General features: G+C 43.7%; 1 protein-coding gene across 1 annotated transcript; it reads right to left on the reverse strand.

Moving 5' to 3' along the window:
* Window positions 1-57: 57 nt before the first annotated feature.
* Window positions 58-22,861, reverse strand: setd1ba (SET domain containing 1B, histone lysine methyltransferase a). The gene is given in 19 exon segments (XM_046369910.1): window positions 58-3,021; window positions 3,136-3,273; window positions 3,446-3,565; window positions 3,681-3,806; window positions 3,982-4,148; window positions 4,443-5,819; window positions 5,942-6,373; window positions 6,473-6,554; window positions 6,723-7,007; window positions 7,121-7,291; window positions 7,756-8,499; window positions 12,629-12,973; window positions 12,975-13,292; window positions 13,294-13,764; window positions 17,184-17,293; window positions 20,431-20,701; window positions 21,138-21,236; window positions 21,543-21,697; window positions 21,889-22,861. Coding segments are annotated over 19 exon segments (5,646 nt in total). The 5' UTR covers window positions 21,950-22,861; the 3' UTR covers window positions 58-2,847.
* Between the last annotated feature and the right edge of the window lie 250 nt (window positions 22,862-23,111).

A 23,111-nucleotide genomic window follows, 5' to 3' on the forward strand; every position in this document is an offset into this window, starting at 1 on the left:
ACAATCCAGTAATTGCTGTCTGAACACTGAAATGTAATGTATTCATTCAATTAACTCAATCATTTGAAAAAAAAATGCCTTTATTTTCTATGATTTTATTTTTCATACATTTGTGTAATAAATAGACATGAGAAACAGGCTGATGATTCCACCCCATTCCCATGTCATTTCTGCACCATGTTTTTTTCCTTTCTCCACACTGCAAACAGGTTTTCATAGAATTTACAACAAAAACTACTAAATAAAGCTTGACACAAGCTGAAAATACTGCCACCAGCTTCACCAGCTCTGTCTGACACAGATCTCTCAGCTGTATTGCTGTAGCAAATCCCCCCGGAACAAAAATATATATATATTCACAGTTAAAGTATTTATTCATTTTAAGATTACAAAGGAAATGGGCAGAAAAAAATGAAGACGTTTCTACAAGAAACAATCTTTCAAAGGGAAGTGGAGATTTTTTTTCTGTACAAGATGCACCTTTCCTTTAGATAAACAATTAAACCCATGTTTTTTTAAAGATATTTTTTTACTGATCCCTGAAAAGACCACTTCAAATACTCACCTTTTTGTTTAAAAAAAAGATGCATCATTTTATGTATTCCCCATGACGATAGATAAAAAAAAAGCTTCAGGTATTTTTCTATACAAGTGATCCTGTACAATATAAACATCACAGTTTAAAAAAAAGCAAAAACACTGAGCTATCCAACTGAATGAGAAGTAATGAATGACTTGGTCGTCAGACTTCTGATTGGCTAGGAGGGCGTAAGCAGAAGTGCAAGCCTCCAGTGCATTCAAAAACGGCAACGATTCACGAAACTGAATGACAAGAGACGATACCCACGCGACAAACACACACAAACAGAAGACTGAAGCTTGGGGTTCTTAGTGTGGCGGTGATAGTGCAACGTCTATTTGGGTTGTTTGAGATTAGAAACACTTGTGTATACCGAGTAGAACACTGAACTAATTTGTACCGTGAGGGACCAGACATGTTACAAAGAAGCACCATGGGGTGAGAACACCTAAACCAGTCATCACCAACACACCACCAGACAGTAAAATAAAGACAATGTCGACAGCATTTCATAATAGTGCATGCGCATTAACACAGTTGCAAGCGGCAGATTTCAGAAACACTTTTTGCCCTGTAGTCATGGAAACCCCAGAAGTGTAGACATGTATATGACACTTGTGATTTAACTTACGTTTATAAACTGCCTTCTTTTCTAGCCCCCCCCCCCAATGTAATTATAATGTAAAAAGTTCCTCATAACTGCAGTCACGTGAGAACATTGGAATTACATTTACGTAGGTTTCACCTATTTTTACTATCATTTTCCTGTTGTCAACTTTATAGAGCATTGAATAAATGCTTCTCTCAAGATTTAACACTGGAAATGTAATGGACATCTGTATGACTTCCAGACAGCATTGGACAAGCTTTAGGAAGAAATCTAAGCATGACGAAAAGCCTAAACCTAATAATACTAGTTCAAATTGCTATTCACTCATCAGCTGTACGGATCGGAACCCTTCCTTAGAACAATCTTTTAAATGGTCAATCACCTCTATAAACATGGTAACCTCAGCAACCAGATTGACATGGATGGATGTCATGTTGGAGGTGAGCAGGCATCATGAAGTCAAAACATTTCAATACAATCTGCATCAGCAGTCTCACTGTGCAGGGATAACAAAGTTTGCTATGGAAGGAATGATGCGCCTATGGTTGCTTTTGGAAACACAACACTATGGTGTCGAGGTTCGATTGTGTTCACTTTTTAAGGAACCCATCTTGCATTATTTCCCCATTCGTATGGCCTACAGAGGGCAGTACTTTCACTCATTGCACGCAAAATACAATAGTGTTTTTGGGGGAAGACAAAACGGTACGAAGGGTCATTTCTGAACGACAACAAAGGATGGCAAAACCATTGGAATAACATTTTATAAATCTCTGAAAACGTATTCCTTCATGTTTAAATAAAGTAACAGACAGCAGCATACTCTATATTCTTTGCTGGAATGAGCAGGTGTGGATTCATCTGCACTCCAGTGATCACATGTTTGTGACTTGATGACACAATGACTCATTCTGTAGCTTCAATTACATCAGTTTTCTACATTTACTATGGAAAACAAAAAAGGGGGGGGGGGGGGGGGGTGGTTAAGCAAATGGAGGCAGTTCTCAAGACCCCAAACCTACTTCCTGTATGTGCCACTATGGCACCAAAATGGTGAGAATAGTGTCATCTCCCGCGGGGGAAGCGGTGTCCCTCTCACGGCCAAGTGTTTTCATTGTGCGTGTCAACAGTATTAATGAGCAGCTAGAGCTAGAAGTGTGTGTGTGTGTGTGTATGTGTACATAGAAAATGGAGTGCTCCGTTTCACGTGGTCTCTGTAAAGCTTATGAGAAAAGCTGGAGTAGGTAAAACTGTACAAGCCAAGACCAGACCTGGGGGGGAACCATGCTGAATAGAACACAAAACAATTAAGGGTGCTGCACCAGGAAGCCAGATGGTGTACAGCATTGTGGAAATTCAAAAAGGTCACTGGCAGAGTAGTAGAAAACTCGTGTTTATGTCCATTTTAAAGAGCACCTGGAATCGTAAACAATCTTGAGTAAATATCTGCATGTATAAAAAGAGTCCCAGACAGGTAGCTGCACTGTATCCAGATGATGGGCTGTTTACCCATCTCCTGGTTCTTCCACCCCTCCTCTTTTGTCCTTGTGTTTTTAGCATGATGTCTCTGTGTGCGTGTCCAGGGACTGGGGGACAACGTTAGTTGGTAACAGTGCTTGTTGTTTTCCGGGAGTTTCCCCTTGGCCAGAGACTAACGTTAGTTCAACGTTCCCCTACAGTTCTCTGCCCCACACAAGCAGGGGATCTTCTCGTCCTCAATGGGGAACTTGTAGTCGTAGGTGATCTCCTCGTTGACGTTGATGGGTTGTCGGGAGTAGATGACGATCTTCTTTTGGGACTCCACTGTGATCACCTTGGCGTAGCAGTTGGGCTGAGAAGACAAACAAAACAGAGGTGTTAGCGTCAGCGTGTTTGCTAGCGTAGCAATGTGAAATTGGGTCAACGAATTGACGAGGTTCAGTTTTGATTGAGAGGAGACACTTACATTGCAGCTGTGGTTGATGAAGCGGGCGAAGTTGCCACACTTGGTGGCGTCTATGATGGTGTCGTGGTCCACACGGAACATGTAGCTGCTCCCGATGCCCTCGTCCTCGTAGCGCTTCTCCCTCATGTCAGCAATCACCTGGTCACAGGATTGGATGGTTTTACCCTTAGCCTGCTTAACACTCACCTGTAGGACATGACGATTTGCAGCCGGCACAAAGTAGACGTTTGTGTTGTCGGATAATCTCTGGAATGCTTCCCGTCTGCGCATCACCTCCCTCAGACTGAGAAGACAGTTGTGTTCTACTCACCTGCCTGATGTTCTGACCCACGTACTCAATCACCATCTCGTCAGCAGCAATTGGCTCCATAGCAAACAAACCCCAGTCGTGGATATGCGACTTACAGAACCGAATCTTCTTCTTACGGAACTGGGGAAAGAGTAAAAAAACAAAACAAGACAAATTGAAGTGACAGTATTGCATTGACACATTAACAGAGTAAAATAACAGTGGTTGTGTGTGGGTTGTGTTTGGCCTTTGGTACCTTCAGCTGGTTGAACTTGAGCAGGTCGCTGTCACAGCTGAAAGAGGACAGCAGGCGGCGCTGTTCAGACCGACGCTCAGAGCCAGCTCTGGTGGAAACGAGGGGCTGCGCGGGAATGCTCTTGCCCTGCAGAGAGAGACGGAGGAAGGGAGAGAAGGAGAGTGAGTGACAGAGGGGAAATTAAGAAGGAAAACACAATGAGCTCATACTCACGGCAAACGGACGCACAAACGCACAGATGAACAGACACCCTTGCTGTTGTGAACTCAAGCCCATCAGCCCACTCTCTGCTGAAACCCACCTGCATGTCTATAGGCCCCTCCTCCAGCAGGTGCTTGTTGCTGTTGAGGTATTTGATCTTGTCCTTCTTGTCGATCTTGTAGTAGCCCTCGCTACGGGCACAGCCAGTCATGTGATCCCTCATGCCATCGTCCCTCCTCTTCCTCTTCACCGCTGGGATGTTGGTAGGTACAGGGGAGTCAAGGGAAATCATTCTAAAAGGCTTTTGGAGAAGGCTAAACCTTGGGTTGGTCGAACCATGACCAAGCATTTATAAATGTACACCTATATAAATTGCTTGATGACTAAGCAAAAAAAGAACAGGGAAAAAAAGAAACAACACTTTCGGACAAAAACAGACCAACTTGTTTGTATTCGAGTAGAGAGGCTGCAGAGGGCCCTATCAATACAGTTAAAGGCAAATATAAATGTACTAGCAATAAATGGGCAGTAATATTATCAACGGAGAGTAGTAAAGGATATGAGGGTGCTGGACCCACAGTGTGTCGTTGAGCCAGTCGTTGCCATTGTCCTGCTGCAGCATCTTGTCGTAGGTGACCTGCAGGTGCCGGATGTCCTCCTCATCGATGCCGTCGTTCCAGATGTCGTACAGGATGGTCATCTCCTCAAACTCAGAGCGTGGAGCGAGGTGGGGCCGCGGCGGCGTGAACGCGGGGGAGTGGCTAGCCAGCAGCAGCTCTTCCCACCCTCGCCGCACCTTACGGGCAGGCTTCTGCACGCGCTCCTCTTCTTCATAGGGGAGGAACCGGTCGTCAAGGGGCAGAACCGTATGCGGCTCTGGCTCCCCTTCCCGGAAGTCCAGGCCCACTGTGGAGGAGTCTAGCCCAACGTAGGTGGGGATTCCAGGAAGAGTGGCTGCAGCAGCCGTGTCTGCAGAGAGTTCTCGGAGCTGGGCATCGTGAGGCAAAGAGGGGGGCATGGAGGTGGGAGTCGCCGAGAGCTCCATAGGCTCAGTCTTAGGAGAAGTCAGTGCTGCCAGAGCTGCCAGAGCTGCAGCCTTTTTACTCTTGGGTCGCCCAGGCTTCCTCTTAGGCGGGGTTATGTCCGGGGGCACTGGGAGGTCTAAGGCCGGGACAGCAGGCAGGTCTTTTGGCACGCTGGTTAAGGCCTGTCCCTGGAGGGAGACAAGGGGCAAGGTCTGGCTGGCCAATGTGCTGAGTGGAGGCTCCTTGAACAGCGGACTTTCTGAAGAGGCTTTCCGGTGGATGGGAAGGCCAGCAGCCAGGGCTGTGGGGTCTGGGAAGACAGGGGTAAAGGTCAAATCTCTGCCGGGGGTTCGGGGGATACCTGCACTCAGGACGGGGGACTGTGCAGGGTAGGAGAAGGGGCTGCCGGATATGTGGGGGGAGCTGAGGCTGATCAGGCTGCTGCCAGTCAGAGGGGCATCGCTGCCAGGTGTGACGGGCACGTTCTCGGTGCTGTTCTGGGACTTGCCCAGGCCCCTTGCCCGGTCCATCAGGTCCCTGCCAGGGGTGCGGGGCACATCCTCGTCTGTGGACAGCCTGGCCCTAAAGGGGAGGGGGAGGTCCGGCATGGGGCCGGGAGGCGGTAGCAGGAGGGAGTGGCCTCCCATAGCTGGGGAAGGGGGGAGGGGGAGGTGCATAGGTGGGACTACTAGGGATCTAAGGAGGACTGCGTCGGGGTCCAGGGATGTGGAAGCCCCTCTACCTGGCGTACAGGGCAGATCCTTGTCCTCTGTGTGGGCCTTGGGTCGAGAGTCCTGGTCGCTGTCAGCCAGGGAGCCCGTCGGGGTGGGCGGCCGCAGGTTAGTAAGATCATCCTGGGTCTCTGTCTTCAATACAGGGATGGCGACTTCCAGGTCAAGGTCTGACTCCTCAGCTGAAAGACAACCAACATGTCATGACAATCTATCAGTTAAAAGCAATATGCAGAGTGTAACATCTGAAATGACATCTGAAACACAAAGCTTGTGTGGTTAGGTAACAGGAGAGGGTTAAGACCTGGGACTCCTTTGGGTGAAGGGGGCCTGAGGTCTTCCAGGCTGGTCTGGCCAGGCTCCGCTGCTCCTGTGACATCGCTGAGGGATCTGTGGTTGGGCTTGAGCTTCAGCCCCTCCCTAGGCCTCTGGTCTTCCTCTAAACCAGCCAGCTCGGAGGGCTCATCCTCTGGGGGAGGACCTAAGGGCGTGCTGGGCGCCTTGGGCTCCACCTCCTCCTCAGATGAGGAAGACGAAGAGGATGATGAGGACGAAGATGTCCGAACCCGGTCCTCGTCTTTATCCAGTAGACTCTCCACATCTACCGCCGCCTCCTCCTCCTCCTCTTCCTCCTCCTCTTCTTCTGCCTCCTCCTCTGAACTGGAATCATAGTCAGAGGAGTCCCCACTCGCAGAGGAGTCAGAGACAACTTTCGAGGATGCTGAACTGGCAACGTCTGTGGGAGCGAGGAGGACAGAGAATAGGACAAGTTACAGAGGCAGAGTTTACACACAGTACCAAATAACTATGGTCATTGACATAAGCGTGGATTTACCCTCATCCGACGACTCCGATGATTCACCATCACTGGTTGAGGCCGCCTCATCTTCTTCCTCATCCTCTTCCTCTCCACTCTCCTGAAAGGACCAATCACAGAGGTTAAAAGCTTTTATTAAAAACATTGGTCTACAGTATGATGCCTCAGGTTGCCTTCTCCCAATGAGCTGAAGCACATGTTGAAGGTTGTGATGGTCAACAGTTCATCTACCATTCTAGGACATGTGGTCATTTGATTGACAGCTCACCTTGCCCGATGACAACCTCTCAGAAGCATCTGTCTCATCAGGCTCCTCCTCCCTATCGGACAGAGACTCCTCTTTCCCAGAAGTCTCTTCTTCCTCCTCGCCCTCACTGTCCAGCTCCAGCGGCCGCGCATGTCGCCTCCGTAATGCCGCACTGTCCTCGTCCATCCTGGACCCGTCTTCTGGAAGTTCCGCTATGTCCTCCAGCTCATCGTCCACAGGCGTGGAGGGTCGCGCTCGCTTAGTGTCCCCGGTGGAGGTGGCATCAGGAGGGTCCTTCCTCTTCACCTGAAGACACACACATTAATCATCTCTGACAAATACAATTGTTGAACGATTTTACAAAGCACCAGAGCCCTTTAGACATATTCTTAATCAATCCTAAAAGTGGCTGGTGGTACCTTGAAGGAGGGCAGGCGGATGGCTCCCCGGAGGCCGATGCCCAGGCCCATACCCTCATAGCCTAGGCCTTCTCCCTTGTTCCAGTTCTCCAGTAGACTGGAGCCCATGGTCTCTTTGGGCTTGGGCTTCTCCTTCTCCTCCTCGCCAGCCTTCACCGGGGTCAGGGACGCCTGGGGGACGAACAACAACATGGTACTGACATGAAAGCCTGTTCGCTATCTGGCTCGTTAACGCAGGAGAATACCTGGCTTGAATAGTCATGTCATTACAATTCAATGGTAGCTAGAGTTTGTGAAATAGCAAAGTCCATCATTTCAACGCATTCAAATAAATTCTCACTCATAACCTCGACTTCGCAAAAATATGAGGTTAGTTGAGCTTTTCTGATACAAAACATTCCAGGAGTTCTAAATGAGGTTTTCCTAAAAACATTAATTTTGTATCCAAGCAACAAAAAGGCCACAAAAAGACTGAGGGATATATATTTGAGCTAAACCAACAGTGACAGGCCAGGGCGTAGTTAAATCAAATATATAATAATAAAAAATACAAAATTCCACATAATCTCAGAATTGACTGTTCACACGAGACTGAAGTGAGACTAGACAGGAGCTGGATTTGAAGTATCACTCACCTTGGCTGAGTGTTCTTTCTTATCCCACCACTCGTCAAAGGCCCTAAAGGCCACCACCTCCACCATCTTACGGTTGAGGTCCCTCTTCATGATGGCCTTCAGCTCCTTGACGATGACCAGCAGCACCCCTTCCACAGTGGCCTTGTGAGGATCCTCCTTCTTAGCCTCGTAGCCCGGCGGAGGAACAGCAGGGTTGAACTTGGGAATGCTAGGATGGGGCCAAGGTTGCTGCCCGTGGCCCCCTGCACTGGCAGCTGGGGTGCTACTCATGGACAAGGGTAGGTAGGGACCCCCAAACTGCATGGCTGCTGACCCAGCTGAAGCCGTCCCTCCTGTGTTCATGAAGTGTGGGTAGGGGTAGGGCCCCCGGGTCTGGGCCATGCGACTCAGCATTTGGGTCTGCATCTGGAAGGACATGTGAACACTGCCCCATTGAGGCAGGCAGCTCATAAGCTCCATCTGCATCATGGGCACCATGCCATGGGGGTAGAGGTGAGGCAGCATGGGGTGGGGCACTCCAGGTGCCAGGTGTGGGCCCGGGACGGCAGAGAGGTGGTGTGGAAGACCGAAGCCCGCTTGAGGGGGTAGAGGATGGAAGCCGGGAGGTGGGAGGGGCATAGACTGCATGGGGGACACAGCAGAGTGGACCACGATGCCTTTGGCACAGTCGCCACTGTGCGTGGGCGTGCCTGGCATGTCGTCCTCATCCGAGATCTCCATGTCTTCCCCAGAAGACTGATGGCTCTGTGGGAGAGGGAAAGGACAAGGTGTCAGGACATCTCTATACAGTACATGACCTGATAGAGTCAAATAGGAAGCCTCCACACAATGAGCACAATGACCTCCACATGGCTTCTCTACTCATCCCTACAGACCCGTTACCCGAGCCGTGTCATGAAACGTTGCATGTGCAGTTTGACATCAGAAATATCTTTGTTTACCAAGCAGTGGATGCAAATCACATGCCACTTCAAATGCAGCTTAACAAACACTTTATCAGATGGTAATCGTCTACAACATTGCAGATACACCACATTACCAAAAGTATATGGACACCTGCTAGTCGAACATCTCATTCCAAAAAATCATCTGCATTAATATGGAGTTGACCCCCCCCTTTGCTGTCACATCAGCCTCCACTCTTCTGGGAAGACTTTCCACTAGATGTTGGAACATTGCTGCGGGGACTTGCTTCCATTCAGCCACAAGAGCATTAGTGAGGTCGTGCACTGAAATTGGGCGATTAGGCCTGGCTCGCAGTCAGCATTCCAATTCATCCCAAAGGTGTTCAATGGGGTTGAGGCCCAATTAGGCCTATGTCATTCATCAGGTGGCCACCCATTATTACAGTGCATTCAGAAAGTATTTTGTTACGTTACAGCCTTATTCTAAAATTGATTAAATAGTGCCCCCCCCACCCCCATTCTACACACAATACCCCAGAACGACAAAGCAAAAACAGGTTTTTAGAAATGTTTGCCATTTTAAAAAAATCAATTAGTATATTTGAGTTTGACCACAATATTGCAACCAACTTTCTATGGCTTGTTTTAAAAATAATGATATTTGAGAGATGATTTACTTTTAAAATAACTGAAAGTGAGAGGTTGTAATCTGAATCAAGGGAAAAAGGCCTTTCGTGAACATAGGGGGAGACATTTTTACTAATTTGCTAGAGAACCCGTTTGGATTTAAGCATAGCTTTTGCATGACTGAAGCCTTTAGTGAGAGGTCTAATGCTTTAATATTTAATCATTTCTGCCCTCCGAATTCATATTCATTATATAAATAGGCCCGTTTAATTTTGTCTAGCTTGCCGTTCCAAATCAAATGGAATCTTTTTTTCGCATATAATTTAAACAAATGTTCACTAGGTGTAGGCAAGTACATAAGCAAGTAGATAAACTGGGATATGACTAAAGGGTTAATCAGGGTGATTTCCCCACAAATATAAAAAGGTATTTACCTTTCCATGGTAGCAAGATCTACCTTTTCTAACTTTCTATTGAAAAGAATTAGAAATTACTGGAGTGAGATGTATTTATTTTGCAATATGTATACAGAGTTCATCCACATCACAATCATACCTTTTTATTGGTAAACTACACGGTAAAGTAAAAGTATCATTTTTTTGTGATTCAATACGTAACACACATCATAATTTGGTTGAAATCCAGAGAGGTTGGAAAAAGTATCTATATCCTCTATGAGGCGGTGGAGGGATCCAAATTGTGGATTGAAAAGGACATGAATCATCAGCGTACAATGACAGCCCTGTATTTCTCATTCCTTGATATTATGGTTGGATCTGATTTTAATAGCTAACATTTTGATGGCTATAATAAATAGATATGCTGATAGTGGACAACCTTGGTTTACTCCTCTTGACAGTTTAACGTTTTCTGAGAAGTAGCCATTATTTACTATTTTACACCTAGGGTTACTATACATAACTTCAACCCATTTTACAAGAGATTCTCCAAAATCAAAATGTTCCAGACATTTATATAGAAACACCAGTTGTACTTTATCAAAAGCCTTTTCAAGGTCTGCTATGAATAGCAGGCCTGGTTTCCCAGATTTTTCATAGTGTTCTATTGTTTACAGTACTTGCCTTATATTTTTTCCAATGTATCGTCCATGTAAAAAACCTGTCTGATTAGAATGAATAATGTCTGACAATACCTATGCGCTATACATTTTGCAGCACAACACTGAAGGCCTCCCATTTTTTTTAATGGACTGGATCTTTCCATTTCCAATTGTATCCTGTTTCAGTAATAATGAAATCAGACCTTGAGTGTCTGATAATCTACCATTTTTATAGGAGTGGTTAAAACATGCTAATAACGGTCCTCTGAGTATATCAAAAGAGGTTTGGTATACCTCAACTGGTAGGCCATCCAGCCCTGGAGTTTTACTGGACTTAAAGGCTTTAAATTGCATCAAGAAGTTCCTCCTCTGTAATTTCACGTTCACATGAGTATTTCTGTATGGCTGTTAATATTACATTATTAATAGATGGAGGCATCAAACAAAAACATATGCTTTAAGTACTTTGCTTCCTCTTTCAAAATATAATTTGGTGAATCATAGGTGACGCCGTCATTTGTAAGTAGTTTTAGTCAATTATTTTTGCTAGCATTTTTACGATGAAAATGTAATATATATATATATTTTTTTATTGAATTTTTCCCCATTTCCCATCCAGTATGCTTTATTATTATAATATATTACACTTGATCTTTGTCGAATAAGTTCCTCAATTTCTTTTTGTTTTTCCTCTAACTTATTCTGAGCCTCTATGGTAGTGTTTTTATTGCCATCTGTTCTGTTTGACCTAAGACTTATCAACTCCGACCTTTGCTAATATGTTCAGTCTCCCCAAAACGCTTGTCCATTTCACGTAACATCCATAACGCACTTCTTAATTGCCTTATTTCGCCAACATGTCAATATTTACAAGGCCACTTTTTGGGGTATACACTCCCCCAAGGGCGACTACTGACGCACAAATCAAAAGTTTCATTTACATTTTGCTTGTCCATTCTGTGAGACATTAAAGTAGTGATTTTGTGTGACAAATGCAATGCACAAAAACACCGAAATCACCCTAGTAACTTAAATGGATTCTGTACACAAGCATGAATAAAATGACAAAATGTTTCCCCCAAACCATTAATAATAGCCATCATTGTTAAACAAACCATATCTGGGTGGCAATGAAATCATGATTCATGAAACAAACAAACTCAAAGACTTAAAAAGCCTGGGGAGCGGTGTGTGTGTGCCAAACTAGTCATATTATTGAAATGTTTTCTTTGTGATAACATGAAACATACAGGGCTATGTGGCCAATCCTGAATGTCAGGCTCAACAGAACCAGTAAGTGATGAGTGTTGAATGGGGCTAACGGCCAGCGGGCCCTGTAGGCTACTCCTCTCCCCTGACGATGTGTCCCATGAGCTTTAAAAAGAGGAAGTGAAAGTGTTTTCTATTCCCCAACAGCAGGAGTCTGGTTTCTCTTTCCCGGTCACATCACTTGGTGTGGGTCTACTACTACCAGGGCACAAGCTAGTTACAAACAGTGAGTATCAAACATGAGGAAAATAACTGTGTACTCATCAAGAGAATAATTACTTCCTAAAGTGTTTTTCTTTAACCACCAAAGACTAGTTGAACCGATAGAGGTACCCTGTTAGGCCATAACATTGTAATGCTACTGTACTGCCACTTACGTTTCCTGTCAAATTGCTCTGGGACCAGGTTTTAAAGCCTTTGTTCGATGTTTCCCTGATACATGTCCACACTTTGGAGGGCTGGCTGCAATGTTCAATTGTGCTATGTAGAGAATTAACTAGCAACTGTAGGAGCTTTGCATTTTTTTGCAAAATGATTAATACATGCTTTTTAAAAACACACAGCCAAACAAACAGAAAGACCATGGAAACAGATTGTCAGAGTACATGGAGTGTGTGAAGTGTATTTCTTTGAGAGTTCTGACGGCAGGAGGAAAACACACTACTCAAACGTTCTGTATCACAGTATGTTGTTGATAACTTCACAGCATACCAAGTTTGGAAGAAACCCATATAATAACAGTCACTGTTTGCTGTGAAACCAGTATAAACCATTTCCTCTGGTAGCATAAGAATCAAACAAGACAAAGTGCAGGCCTATGTTTACTTCCTGTGCCCCCTCCCCTATAACTGCCAAATAGATCAGGCTGCAAGCAGACATCTCCATAGCAAAACTACTACTCTGGCAAATAACATGTCATGTATGGAATGGACCCTCTATTCCCCCTTCTCATCCCTAACTTTCTAAAAACAGTGCATCTATCCAAAGTTAGGATGATACTGTTCGTTCTTACCTCCAATTTGTCTGTGGGTGTGTGGTTTCCGAGGCGACCATCCTTCGGGTCACTGGTGTTCATCCCATGGAGATGGTCTGGGGAGATGACCCTCTCGAGGAGCAAGCCTGTTCCAGGGATGGGCTCCTCATCATCAGAGTCTGGCAGGGGCGTAGGGCTGACATCCTCCAGGCCTGTGCTAGAGGGCCGAGAGGTGTGGGTGCCCCCATAAGGAGGGATGGGTGACAGCTGAGAGGAAGAGGAGGAGATGGGGCTCCCCTCCATACGCACCTCAGTGTCTGATGAGTCGCCTCCAGGAAGGAAGGGAAGCTTTGTCCTTTTCTCCTTGAGCAGCATCTCGATACGGGGAGTCCAGGCTATTTCGCTCGGACTCCAGCGTCGGGGTGCCGGGAGAAGGTGGGCAGGGCTCTGGTTTCCGGGCAATGGGGGTGCTGGGGTGGGCCTTGGGTTCAGGTGGGGGTTCTGGAATGGGTGGAGTACCTGGCTTATCCTTGACTGGCATGAAGTCAGTGGCAGGGGCCATGGGGGGCTGGGGTGGTCTCCGGTACTCCGCTTCCCGCTGGACGGGCTGGTGGATCGGAGGTTCTGATGGGGGGAACGCCGGGGGCATGGGGGCCTGCTGGTAGGGGGAGAAGGCTGACTTAAAGCTGCCACTGGTAGGGGGGAGGTGGTGTGTGGGCAAAGGATGAGGCAGAGGGAGGGGGTTCAGGTGGGGCAGGTTGGTGCTGCTTAAAGGCAGACTGTTCAAAATTTCCTCGGTAAGAGGAGGAGGATGAGGAGGATCCCGATCCCCCAGCGCCATGGACGTAGCGCCTCTCCGGTCTCCGGTTGTAGGCATCCTGGAACTTGCTCTCGTGTCTGCGAGACTTGTAGCTTCCGGAGCCTTCGGCCCGGCTAGACTGGTAGGCTGGGGTGCCCTGTCTGCTGGAATAGCTGGAGTCCTGAGAGAAGGGGGTGCTGGTCTGGCGAGGGGTATGAGGGGTACCCTGGGACTGCGGCGTGTCTTGCCTTAGGCTAGAGTAAGCCGTGTCCTGGGACAGTGGGGTGGTGTTGGTGCCGGTGCCGCTGGGGGTCACTGTGCCTCCCACTGCAGCAGATGAGCTGCTCTCAGAGAGCCGGCGCAAGGGTTCACAGGCCTGGGGAGGGACACACCAAAACCTGCTTAGGAAATCCACTCACAGAAGGCAGTGATGAAACACAGTCGGGTCAAATTAGTTAAATTATTACCACCCTTGATAAAGAGGAGCAAAAAAAGAACCGTATAAATACAAATACTGAGCTTTATTGTGCCGTATGCTAAAAAGAAGATTGGCTAAACATATTATTTTATACTAATACAATTGCTCAGAGAAATATATTTTAACAAGCAATACATATTTTTCTCAAAAAGATAGGTCAAAAGTATTGGCACCCCTGTTTTGAATATCTCACCTCGCAAGGATAATGCCACAGACTTTTTATAAAAAGGTTCAATGAGATTGGAGAACACAGGGATCTTATACCATTCCTCCATACATAATCCATTCTCGAGCCTTGATATCCTTAAGTCTGCGCATATGGACTGCCCTCTGTAGCTAGGTTTCCATCCAATGGGTGACATATTTGCATGCAAATATTCTCAAATCTGCATAAAGAAAATGTATGCATTTACCCACCAGTGGTGTGTTTCCACACAACTGACTTGTGGATAATTTTTTTTTTTTTTTTTTTTAAAGTGATGAAGATGTAGTGCACAGAAAATGTCATTTTGTCGCTTACATTTTCATGTACTGAATAAAAATATCAAAGGTCAATGTGTTTCCATTGCATGTCAACAAATTTAAACTAGTTTAACAAAAACTGTTGCATTAAATAACTAATGTCTGGTCTTGGCAAGGGTGCTCTAGCCAAGAACTAGCAGACACGGTGAGGGTAAGCTTGTCTGCATGAGATTATTATGGATAAGAGCAAGAATATTTGTATTTATCAAATGGCAGTGAAGCATCATGTCATTAGAATATGACCCTAGATATTTATTAGAAAGGAGCATCAAGCTCATCAACATGCACTTTCACCACCCTGTGAAGTTCATCATAACTTAAATTTGATCTGTAGTCTATTAACCTGCTTGGTTTCTCGAGTCGTAGTGGGAAGACCACACACACCATATCATCGCGTGACTCCAAGTTTACCTCGATATGATGGTTATTATTGAAATATTTGCACATAAAGGCATTTCCACTGCCATTTCTCGCGTAACTCATTTTACAGACACAAAGGGATCCCATGTCGAACAAACAATTAATCGGTCGGCATTTAGAAAATTGTACCGAAATCACCCGTTTCCATCACAGATTATTATTATTTTTAATACGATACGAGTTATTTGCATAAAACTGTGGATGGAAACATGGTTTGTGTGGCCATAGAGATCCACATTCATGTAATCTGAACATTGCACAGGTTCAAATCCAAGTGTCTATCCCGTTTAGCAATCTCCAGGCTTTTACATTTATTGGATGACATGAAAATAGAGCTATTTGGCCACGCACACCAGTGGTAGGTTTGGCGTCACAAGAAAAATGCATATGAAGAAAAGAACCCCATACCTACTGTAAAATATGGTGGTGGATATTTTATCTTATGGAGACATTTTGCTTCCACTGGTCCTGGGGCCCTTGGTAAGGTCAACAGCATCATGAACTTTACCCAGTTTCCTCTACCATGAGGCTGAAACTTGGCCACAAGTGGATCTTCCAGCAAGACAATAACCAAGCACACATTAAAATCCACAAAAACCAACATTTTGCAATAGCTATCTCAGTCTTCGGCTTGAACCCCATTGAAAACCTGTGGTTTGAATGGAAGAGGACAGTCCATAAGCCAGGGGCGTAAATTGGTTATGGCACTCGTCATACCCTAGGTTTAGCTGAAATGACGTCCCTGCCATAAGCGCAGACAAAGGATATCAAGGATCTGGAAAGATTCTGTACAGAGGAATGGTCCAAGATCCCACCCAGTGTGTTCTCCAAACAAAAAAAGAATAATATCTATATATATATATTTTAAAGGCTCAGTGTCATTATCCGCACATGGTGAGGTCTTGAAAAACAGAGGTGCCATTGATTTTGACTCCCATTAAAATAAAATATTTGTTAAAAAAATTGCATGCAATACAGCTCAGTATTTGTATTATTTATAATTGCTAATCAAGGGTGCCAATAACTTTGGGCCTGACTGTATAGAACATCAGATTATCAGCACCAGAGTTATGATTTCACTTAACAGGCCAACAGTTATATCTAAAGATGTATGGTCAAATTTGAGTTTTTTCAACACTTCCCAATATGTATGAATTAAAACAGCTAAAAACAGCCTAGCAGTGCTTGCAGGAGCAGCTGGGCAGTAGGGCTACGGTTCAAAGTACAGGCAGCCCCTTTTCTCTGCAGGCAGGCAGACGTTCTTGACAACATTCCTTCCTGGGCCCCATTTTACCACCTGCTGCACTGATAGAGATTAGAGATAAGGGTGTCAGCTTAGATTGGCTAGGGGTTCACTGGGACTCACTTGAGTACAGGGCAGTAACAATTATCCCTTTCATACACAGACCAAAATCCCACTAATTTACCATGCCTACTTCTTTTTACATGCTTTATGTTAGATCTGAAAGGGGTAGGGGGTAAAAACAACAACATAGCAAATTAAAAGCCACCTAAAGACCTAGACATGATCCCTGCATTTTCACAGACCATGTAACCAAAATACAGGTATTGTGTCTGTGTAAATGGTTCTGTGCTTTTTTTGTAGGTAAATTCATTAACATGTCGCAAGGTAGCCTAGTGGTTAGAGCGTTGGACTAGAAACCGAAACGTTGCAAGATCGAATCCCCGACCTGACAAGGTAAAAATCTGTCTGTTCTGCCCCTGAACAAGGCAGTTAACCCACTCTTCCTATGCCGTCATTGAAAATAAGAATTTGTTCTTAACCGACTTGCTTAGTTAAATAAAGGTCAAATAAAAATGTAACACCTCCCTAATTTGAAATGCCAACAGCCCCCATAGTTTTACAACACACCCCACCCATCACAATTTGCAAGTTACAATTTGCAAGAACGAGTCAGGCATAGAGCAAAATGATCCACCAAACAAACCTTTGAAGCTGGAAAAACTACTGACAGTAATTACTAGACCTTCAACTTAAATACATTTCAGGTGAGATACACTGGCTATTCTGCAGTATATATTGACAATGGAACATACAGGGAGGATTTCTGCATTTTGAAAATGATGCATCTTTAAAACTAAGTCAACAATTGACAAACACCAAAAGATCATTTTTGGTTGGAGTTTCCTTGAAAGTTGGGAGACTCAGGATTATGCTCAGAACTTTACAATCAATTCAAGGCACTAGGGCCTTGTCTATCAGTGGGCACTGCTACAAAAAGGTACATCAAATAGAATGTTCAGACAAATTAAACATGCTGACCTTTCCTGTGAGCCTGTTATGGAACACGTGCACATTTTCTCAAATACAACATAAGTTCTGCTAAACATCAACACAAAAAGGGTGGTCTTACCAGAAGAGCCTCTGCCAGGCTACGAGGGGACACTTCTCCTCCCACCGGAAGTGTCCGAGGGGTGAAGGTGCCATTCAGAAGTAGCTGGAAGTATCGAAGGCGATTCTCTCCTGAATGGATAAGGTTAAAATATAGTACAATAAAGGTTTGGTGGCACCTTACTGAAATATAAAATGATATTTCTCAGTTACCCTTTAGTTGACACCTTAGGAGATGAGTAAAAATAACATCATGCACAGCAATAAATACAAAATAATTTATATGCAATAATATGTGATATATAGTGCCTTTTACACCCCTTGACCTTTTCCACATTTTGAATTTAAAATGGATTCAATTGAGTTGTCACTGGCCTACCCAAAATCCCCATAATGTTATAGTGGAATTATGTTTGAAATTTTTCAAAAAAATAAAATATGAAAAGCTGAAATGTCTTGAGTCAATAAGTATTCAACCCCTTTGTTATGGAAAGCATACAATTCAGGAGTAAAAATATGCCTAACAATTAAAATAACATGTTGCATGGATTCTATGTGCAATAACAGTGTTTAACATGAGTTTTGAATGTCTACTTCAAGCTCTGTACTCCACACATACAGATAATTGTAAGGTCCCACAGTCCTGCAGTGAATTTCAAACACAGATTCAACCACAAAGACCAGGGAGGTTTTCCAATGCCTCTCAAAGAATGGCACCTATTGGTAGATGGGTACAAATAAAAAAAAATAGACATTGAATATCCCTTTGAGCATGGTGAATTGAATTATTACACTTTGGATGGTTTATCAATACACCCAGTCACAACAAGAAAACAAGTGCCCTTCTTAACTCAGTTGCCAGAGTGGAAGGAAACCTTTCAGGGATTTCACAATGAGGCCAATAGTGACTTTAAAACATTGTTTAATGGTTGTGATAGGAGAAAACTGAAGATGGATCAACAACATTTTAGTTACTCCACAATACTAACCTAATTGACAGAGTGAAAAGAAGGAAGCCTCTACAGAATACAAATATTCCAAAACATGCATCATGTTTGCTTCAGCACTAAAGAAATACTGCAACAAATGTGGCAAAGCAATACACTTTTTGTCCTGAGTACAAAATTATGTTGGGGCAAATCCAATACAACACATTACTGTGTACCATTCTCCATATGTTCAAGCATAGTGGTGGCTGCATCATGTTATAGGTATGCTTGTAATCTTTAATGAAGGGGGAGTTTTTCAGCATAAAAATAAATAAACCAAATGCCGCTAAGCACAGGCAAAATCCTAGTGGGAAAACCTGGTTCAGTCTGCTTTCCACCACACACTGGAAGAAGAATTCACCGTTCAGCAGGACAATAACCTAAAACACAAGGCAAAATCTGTACTGGAGTTGCTTACCAAGAACACAGTGAATGTTCATGAGTGTCCAAATAACATTTGACTTAAATCTACTTGAAAATACATGGCAGAGGCCTCCCGGGTGGCGCAGTGGTTAAGGGCGCTGTATTGCAGCGCCAGCTGTGCCATCAGAGTCCCTGGGTTCGTGCCCAGGCTCTGTCGTAACTGGCCGCGACCGGGAGGTCCGTGGGGCGACGCACAATTGGCCTAGCGTTGTCCGGGTTAGGGAGGACTTGGTCGGTAGGGATGTCCTTGTCTCATCGCGCACCAGCAACTCCTGTGGTTGGCCGGGTGCAGTGCGCGCTAACCAAGGTTGCCAGGTGCACGGTATACCCTCCGACACATTGGTGCGGCTGGCTTCCGGGTTGGATGCGTGCTGTGTTAAGAAGCAGTACGGCTGGTTGGGTTGTGTATCGGAGGACGCATGACTTTCAACCTTCGTCTCTCCCGAGCCAATACGGGAGTTGTAGTGATGAGACAAGATAGTAGCTACTACAACAATTGGATACCATGAAATTGGGGAGAAAAAGGGGTAAAATTCAAACAAAAAACAAACAAAAAAATACATGGCAGGGCCTGAAAATGGTTGTCTGGCAATGATCAACAACCAATTTGAGAGAGCTTGAAGAGTTTTGAAAAGAATAAATGGACAATTGTTGCACAATCCAGGTGTGGAAAGCTCTTAGAAAGCTCTTAGAGCACCAAAGGTGCTTCTACTGACTCAGGTGTATGAATGTTTATGTAAATGAGATAGATTTGCAAACATTTAAAAAAACATGTTTTCACTTTGTCATTATGTGGTATTGTGTGTAGATGAGAATTATACATTTTTTCATCCAACATGAATTCAGGCTGAAACACAACCAAATGTGGAATAAATCAAGGGGTATGAATACTTTCTGAAGGCATTATTTTTCCATTTATTTTATAAAACAGAAAATTGTGGTTTGGAGGAGTTTCTGCATGATTTATAACAAGACATTTTCTCGTAACATTTCATGGACGTTTTAAAATCAGCAGCTACACATGGAGATCATTAGCCTAGTTGAAAAATCAATTTCAGGGATATATGCCTACTACTGCTGGCAGGTGAAAATATAATAACAAATTGACAGTACTCAGTAGGCCTAAGATTTCATGCATGAACTCCAGCCTTTCTATATAGGCTACCAGTAGGCCTATAAACCAAATGCATCACTGAGCACCTTCTGCTGACATGAGGAACCACTGTCTCTTTAAGAGAATGAAACTATTGCAGATTCTTGATGTGTCAACTGTAAATAAAGATACATTACCAATATTAATGGCTACAGCCAAAGATATTAAGATTGTAAAATGCAGCTGGCATGAACCGGTAAAATATTGTTTAATTATAGGCTGAAATTAAGCAACTATATTTTGGCTATAGCTTAACATATTTCAAGCCTAATTGTTTGATTATAGGCCATCCCTGTGCACAGAAGGAAACAAACTACAAGTATAACTAATTCAATGATTACTGCAATAATCAGATATAAATCAAATAAACAAGTCCAAACCGATATAGGCCTAACAGTGTTTCATTTGTATTTGTATTCTAGTCTAAAAAAGACTGTTCTGCAGTTTGTACACCGTTTTGATGCTCGTGGGCTGAATCCCATGTAAATCGTACTGACATTGAGATGTAATTACTCTGGTAACCAAGCAACCAGAGTAAATGTATACACGTGACTAAATGTTCTCCTCCAAAAGTTTCATTAGTGACACCTTATAAATAAAGGATCATGTTATCACATATGTGTAAATGTAATTCCTACAACAGAATTAATTGCACATTATTTATAAATACTCTCATATATTTAGCCCATGCAAAGATTGCTTACCTTTGGGATCCAGCTCCACGTGGATGATGTTGCCCATGACAGACGTGTTGTGTAGAGTCTGGACAGCATCCTTGGCTGCTTTTACAGTTCCAAAAATAACTTTAGCTATTCCTAAATGCTTTTTGTTCTTCGGATTGTAGAGAATTTCCACCTCTTCTATGTCTCCAAATTTCTTGCACATGTCAGTCAAAAAACCTTCTCTGATGTTATCATTCAGCCTGGCAAATGTCACCTCCTTGGGTGGAACACGGCCGATGTAACATTCATCAATCTGGAGAAATAAAATAGTTGCATTACATTATGAATGTTACATTTATTTAGGCTACAGCATATGTATCCATTAGCCATTGAAACCTGAGTTACTGGCTTCAATGTTACAAACAAAAATAAAATGCATGTATATCTGATTAAATATCATCCTTTTAGGACAGCTGCTGTTCACATTTTTAAAAACCAGATAACCACTATAGAATGGTGTTGACATAGGCTACAACGTGCAAAATGTGTATTCTATAAAGGGACAGTAGCATGTGTTGCCTGCCTGGCGCACTACATCCTAAATAAAAAAAACATGACACAATCAACATCAGCGAGGGGGTGTGTCTGCATACCTAAAACTTCGGAACATTAGAAGGCTGTAACAGACCGAAAATGTCTAAATCATTGCACATTCGTTTAAGATCTTAGTGTTTAACTCATTAGCCTACCTTAAACTTTGGAACCGGCAGATCGGTCTCCTTGTACTTTGTCCAGAGACGACCGATTCTTGGGTCTCGGACGATATCGATGGGCGGCATCCCAGGGTTCTGTAGAATGAATGATAAAATGTAGCCTAACCATTCAAAGTTCTGACAAGCAGGAGTGTTATATATAACAGGCCGATTTCCGATCAATCAAGTTGATTGGATTTTTTTTTTTTTTTTTTTTTTTTACATAAACCCTTGACTGCGTTTGTAGCGCCGGGATAGTGACACTTTTGATGCACTGTGTCAGGTGCAGAAAGTAACGTGTCCTGCCCACTAACAATGTACATTGTGTCAATCATTGAGGCGAACACTATGCAACAATGTAGTGAAGGGGGTTCTCTTTTCTAATACGGATGTAACACTTACGGGCATGTTAAATGAAGTTCCATCGTAACGATACAGTTTGTGCGATCCCTTTTTCAACGCTGGGTCAATAATCAACTTGAAACTTCTCCAATGGTGACTTCGTTTCTCTCCCGAACTGCAAACGGGATGGTGGTTGTCCATGCCGTTCGCCAAACCTGTGTAGAAATTTCAAGAAGATGAGAGCAACAGACTCACGCACTAACACTCGTTACATTGTAGCGATTAGCCTACAGTAGTAGATGCTTGAATTTGCAAATACTGAGGAAGAAAATGGGGGTCATAAGAGTATCCCAGTAACCGAAACAGACATTACAGAGGAAAGAAGAAAAAAAAAGAGCAGGCTTACTTGAACTCTGCTTTCTGCCATGGTCTTCGTTTAGCCTGTTTCTTTCCCCTGGCTTGGACATGATTTATCCGATCGAACGATATTTTAATAATCAAACGGCGAGATCGTTTACCTCCCACTGATTACACTACATGATTTAAAGGATACTGCCTCCTTTTTGCGAGCCAACACATATTGTGCCTCCAGTCTGGGGTTTCGGTCTCTCCCACAATACACCACTATTGAGCTTCCCTTCCCTCATACCATTCGCACTTTCGATTCGAGGTTCTTTACGTATGCGTATATTTTGGAATATTATGGGACAATTTTAAACACAAAATCACACTAATAAATCAAGATATGTATTCATTTTAATGCAAATATTAAAAGTAATTATATAGTAACTATAGCTCGCACATTGGGCATGTAATAAGTGTTGAATCTACCGCCTACATTTACTCATACGGGAAACAAGATGGACATAGAAGGCAGACGCAAATTCTGTCTAAGCACAGATCTAGGGTCAGTATTACGTTTTATTCCTGCTTGAAAAGGTTAGACAAATGAATTTTAAAACCTGACCCTAGAGCTGTGTTAATGGTGCTTCTCATGAAAACTGTTGGGTCTGTTTACAATATATTACGTAAATAAAACAATACTCAAAAACAGTTTGCGACTGCAGACTAGGACTACATTATAACCTATGCACTTAGTCTGTAATACCCTTATAATATCCAAAAGCCAAATATGGGGAGATTTTAAAGTAACAATTTATCTTAGCCGACACGTTTTGCATTATTAATCTGTTCAATTGTCCTTTTGAGCTTTTGTGTTAAGTATGCTAAGGAGATGTACCATCCATTGCATGATATTTTGCAGTGCTTGGGCAATTGGCTGGTTAACAGTAGCAGTTCCACTGGCCAATCAGAGCGAAGCTCCATTTTAGCTTCTGCTATTAGAGGCACGGCTGAGGAATCCTTTAGCAGTGAGCAGAGAGGGGGCTGAGCGCGCGCTCAGCAGCCATTTTCCTGAAATGGGACTCAATGGCCAATATGGGTTTCCTTTGTTCCAAAAGGGATCTTATACTTGATTTCCTCATCTCTTTATGGACTATGATAAATTACAATGATTCCTCATTGACAGGATTGAGAAGAAGGAAGATAAAATACTGGATGTTATCCCTTTGACATTTTTAACCTTTTTTTCTCCTCTGCTTGGAATCCATCTTTGTCCTAACTAGGTCA

The sequence above is a fragment of the Oncorhynchus gorbuscha genome, linkage group LG11, assembly GCF_021184085.1.
Source record: "Oncorhynchus gorbuscha isolate QuinsamMale2020 ecotype Even-year linkage group LG11, OgorEven_v1.0, whole genome shotgun sequence".
Classification (NCBI taxonomy): domain Eukaryota; kingdom Metazoa; phylum Chordata; class Actinopteri; order Salmoniformes; family Salmonidae; genus Oncorhynchus; species Oncorhynchus gorbuscha.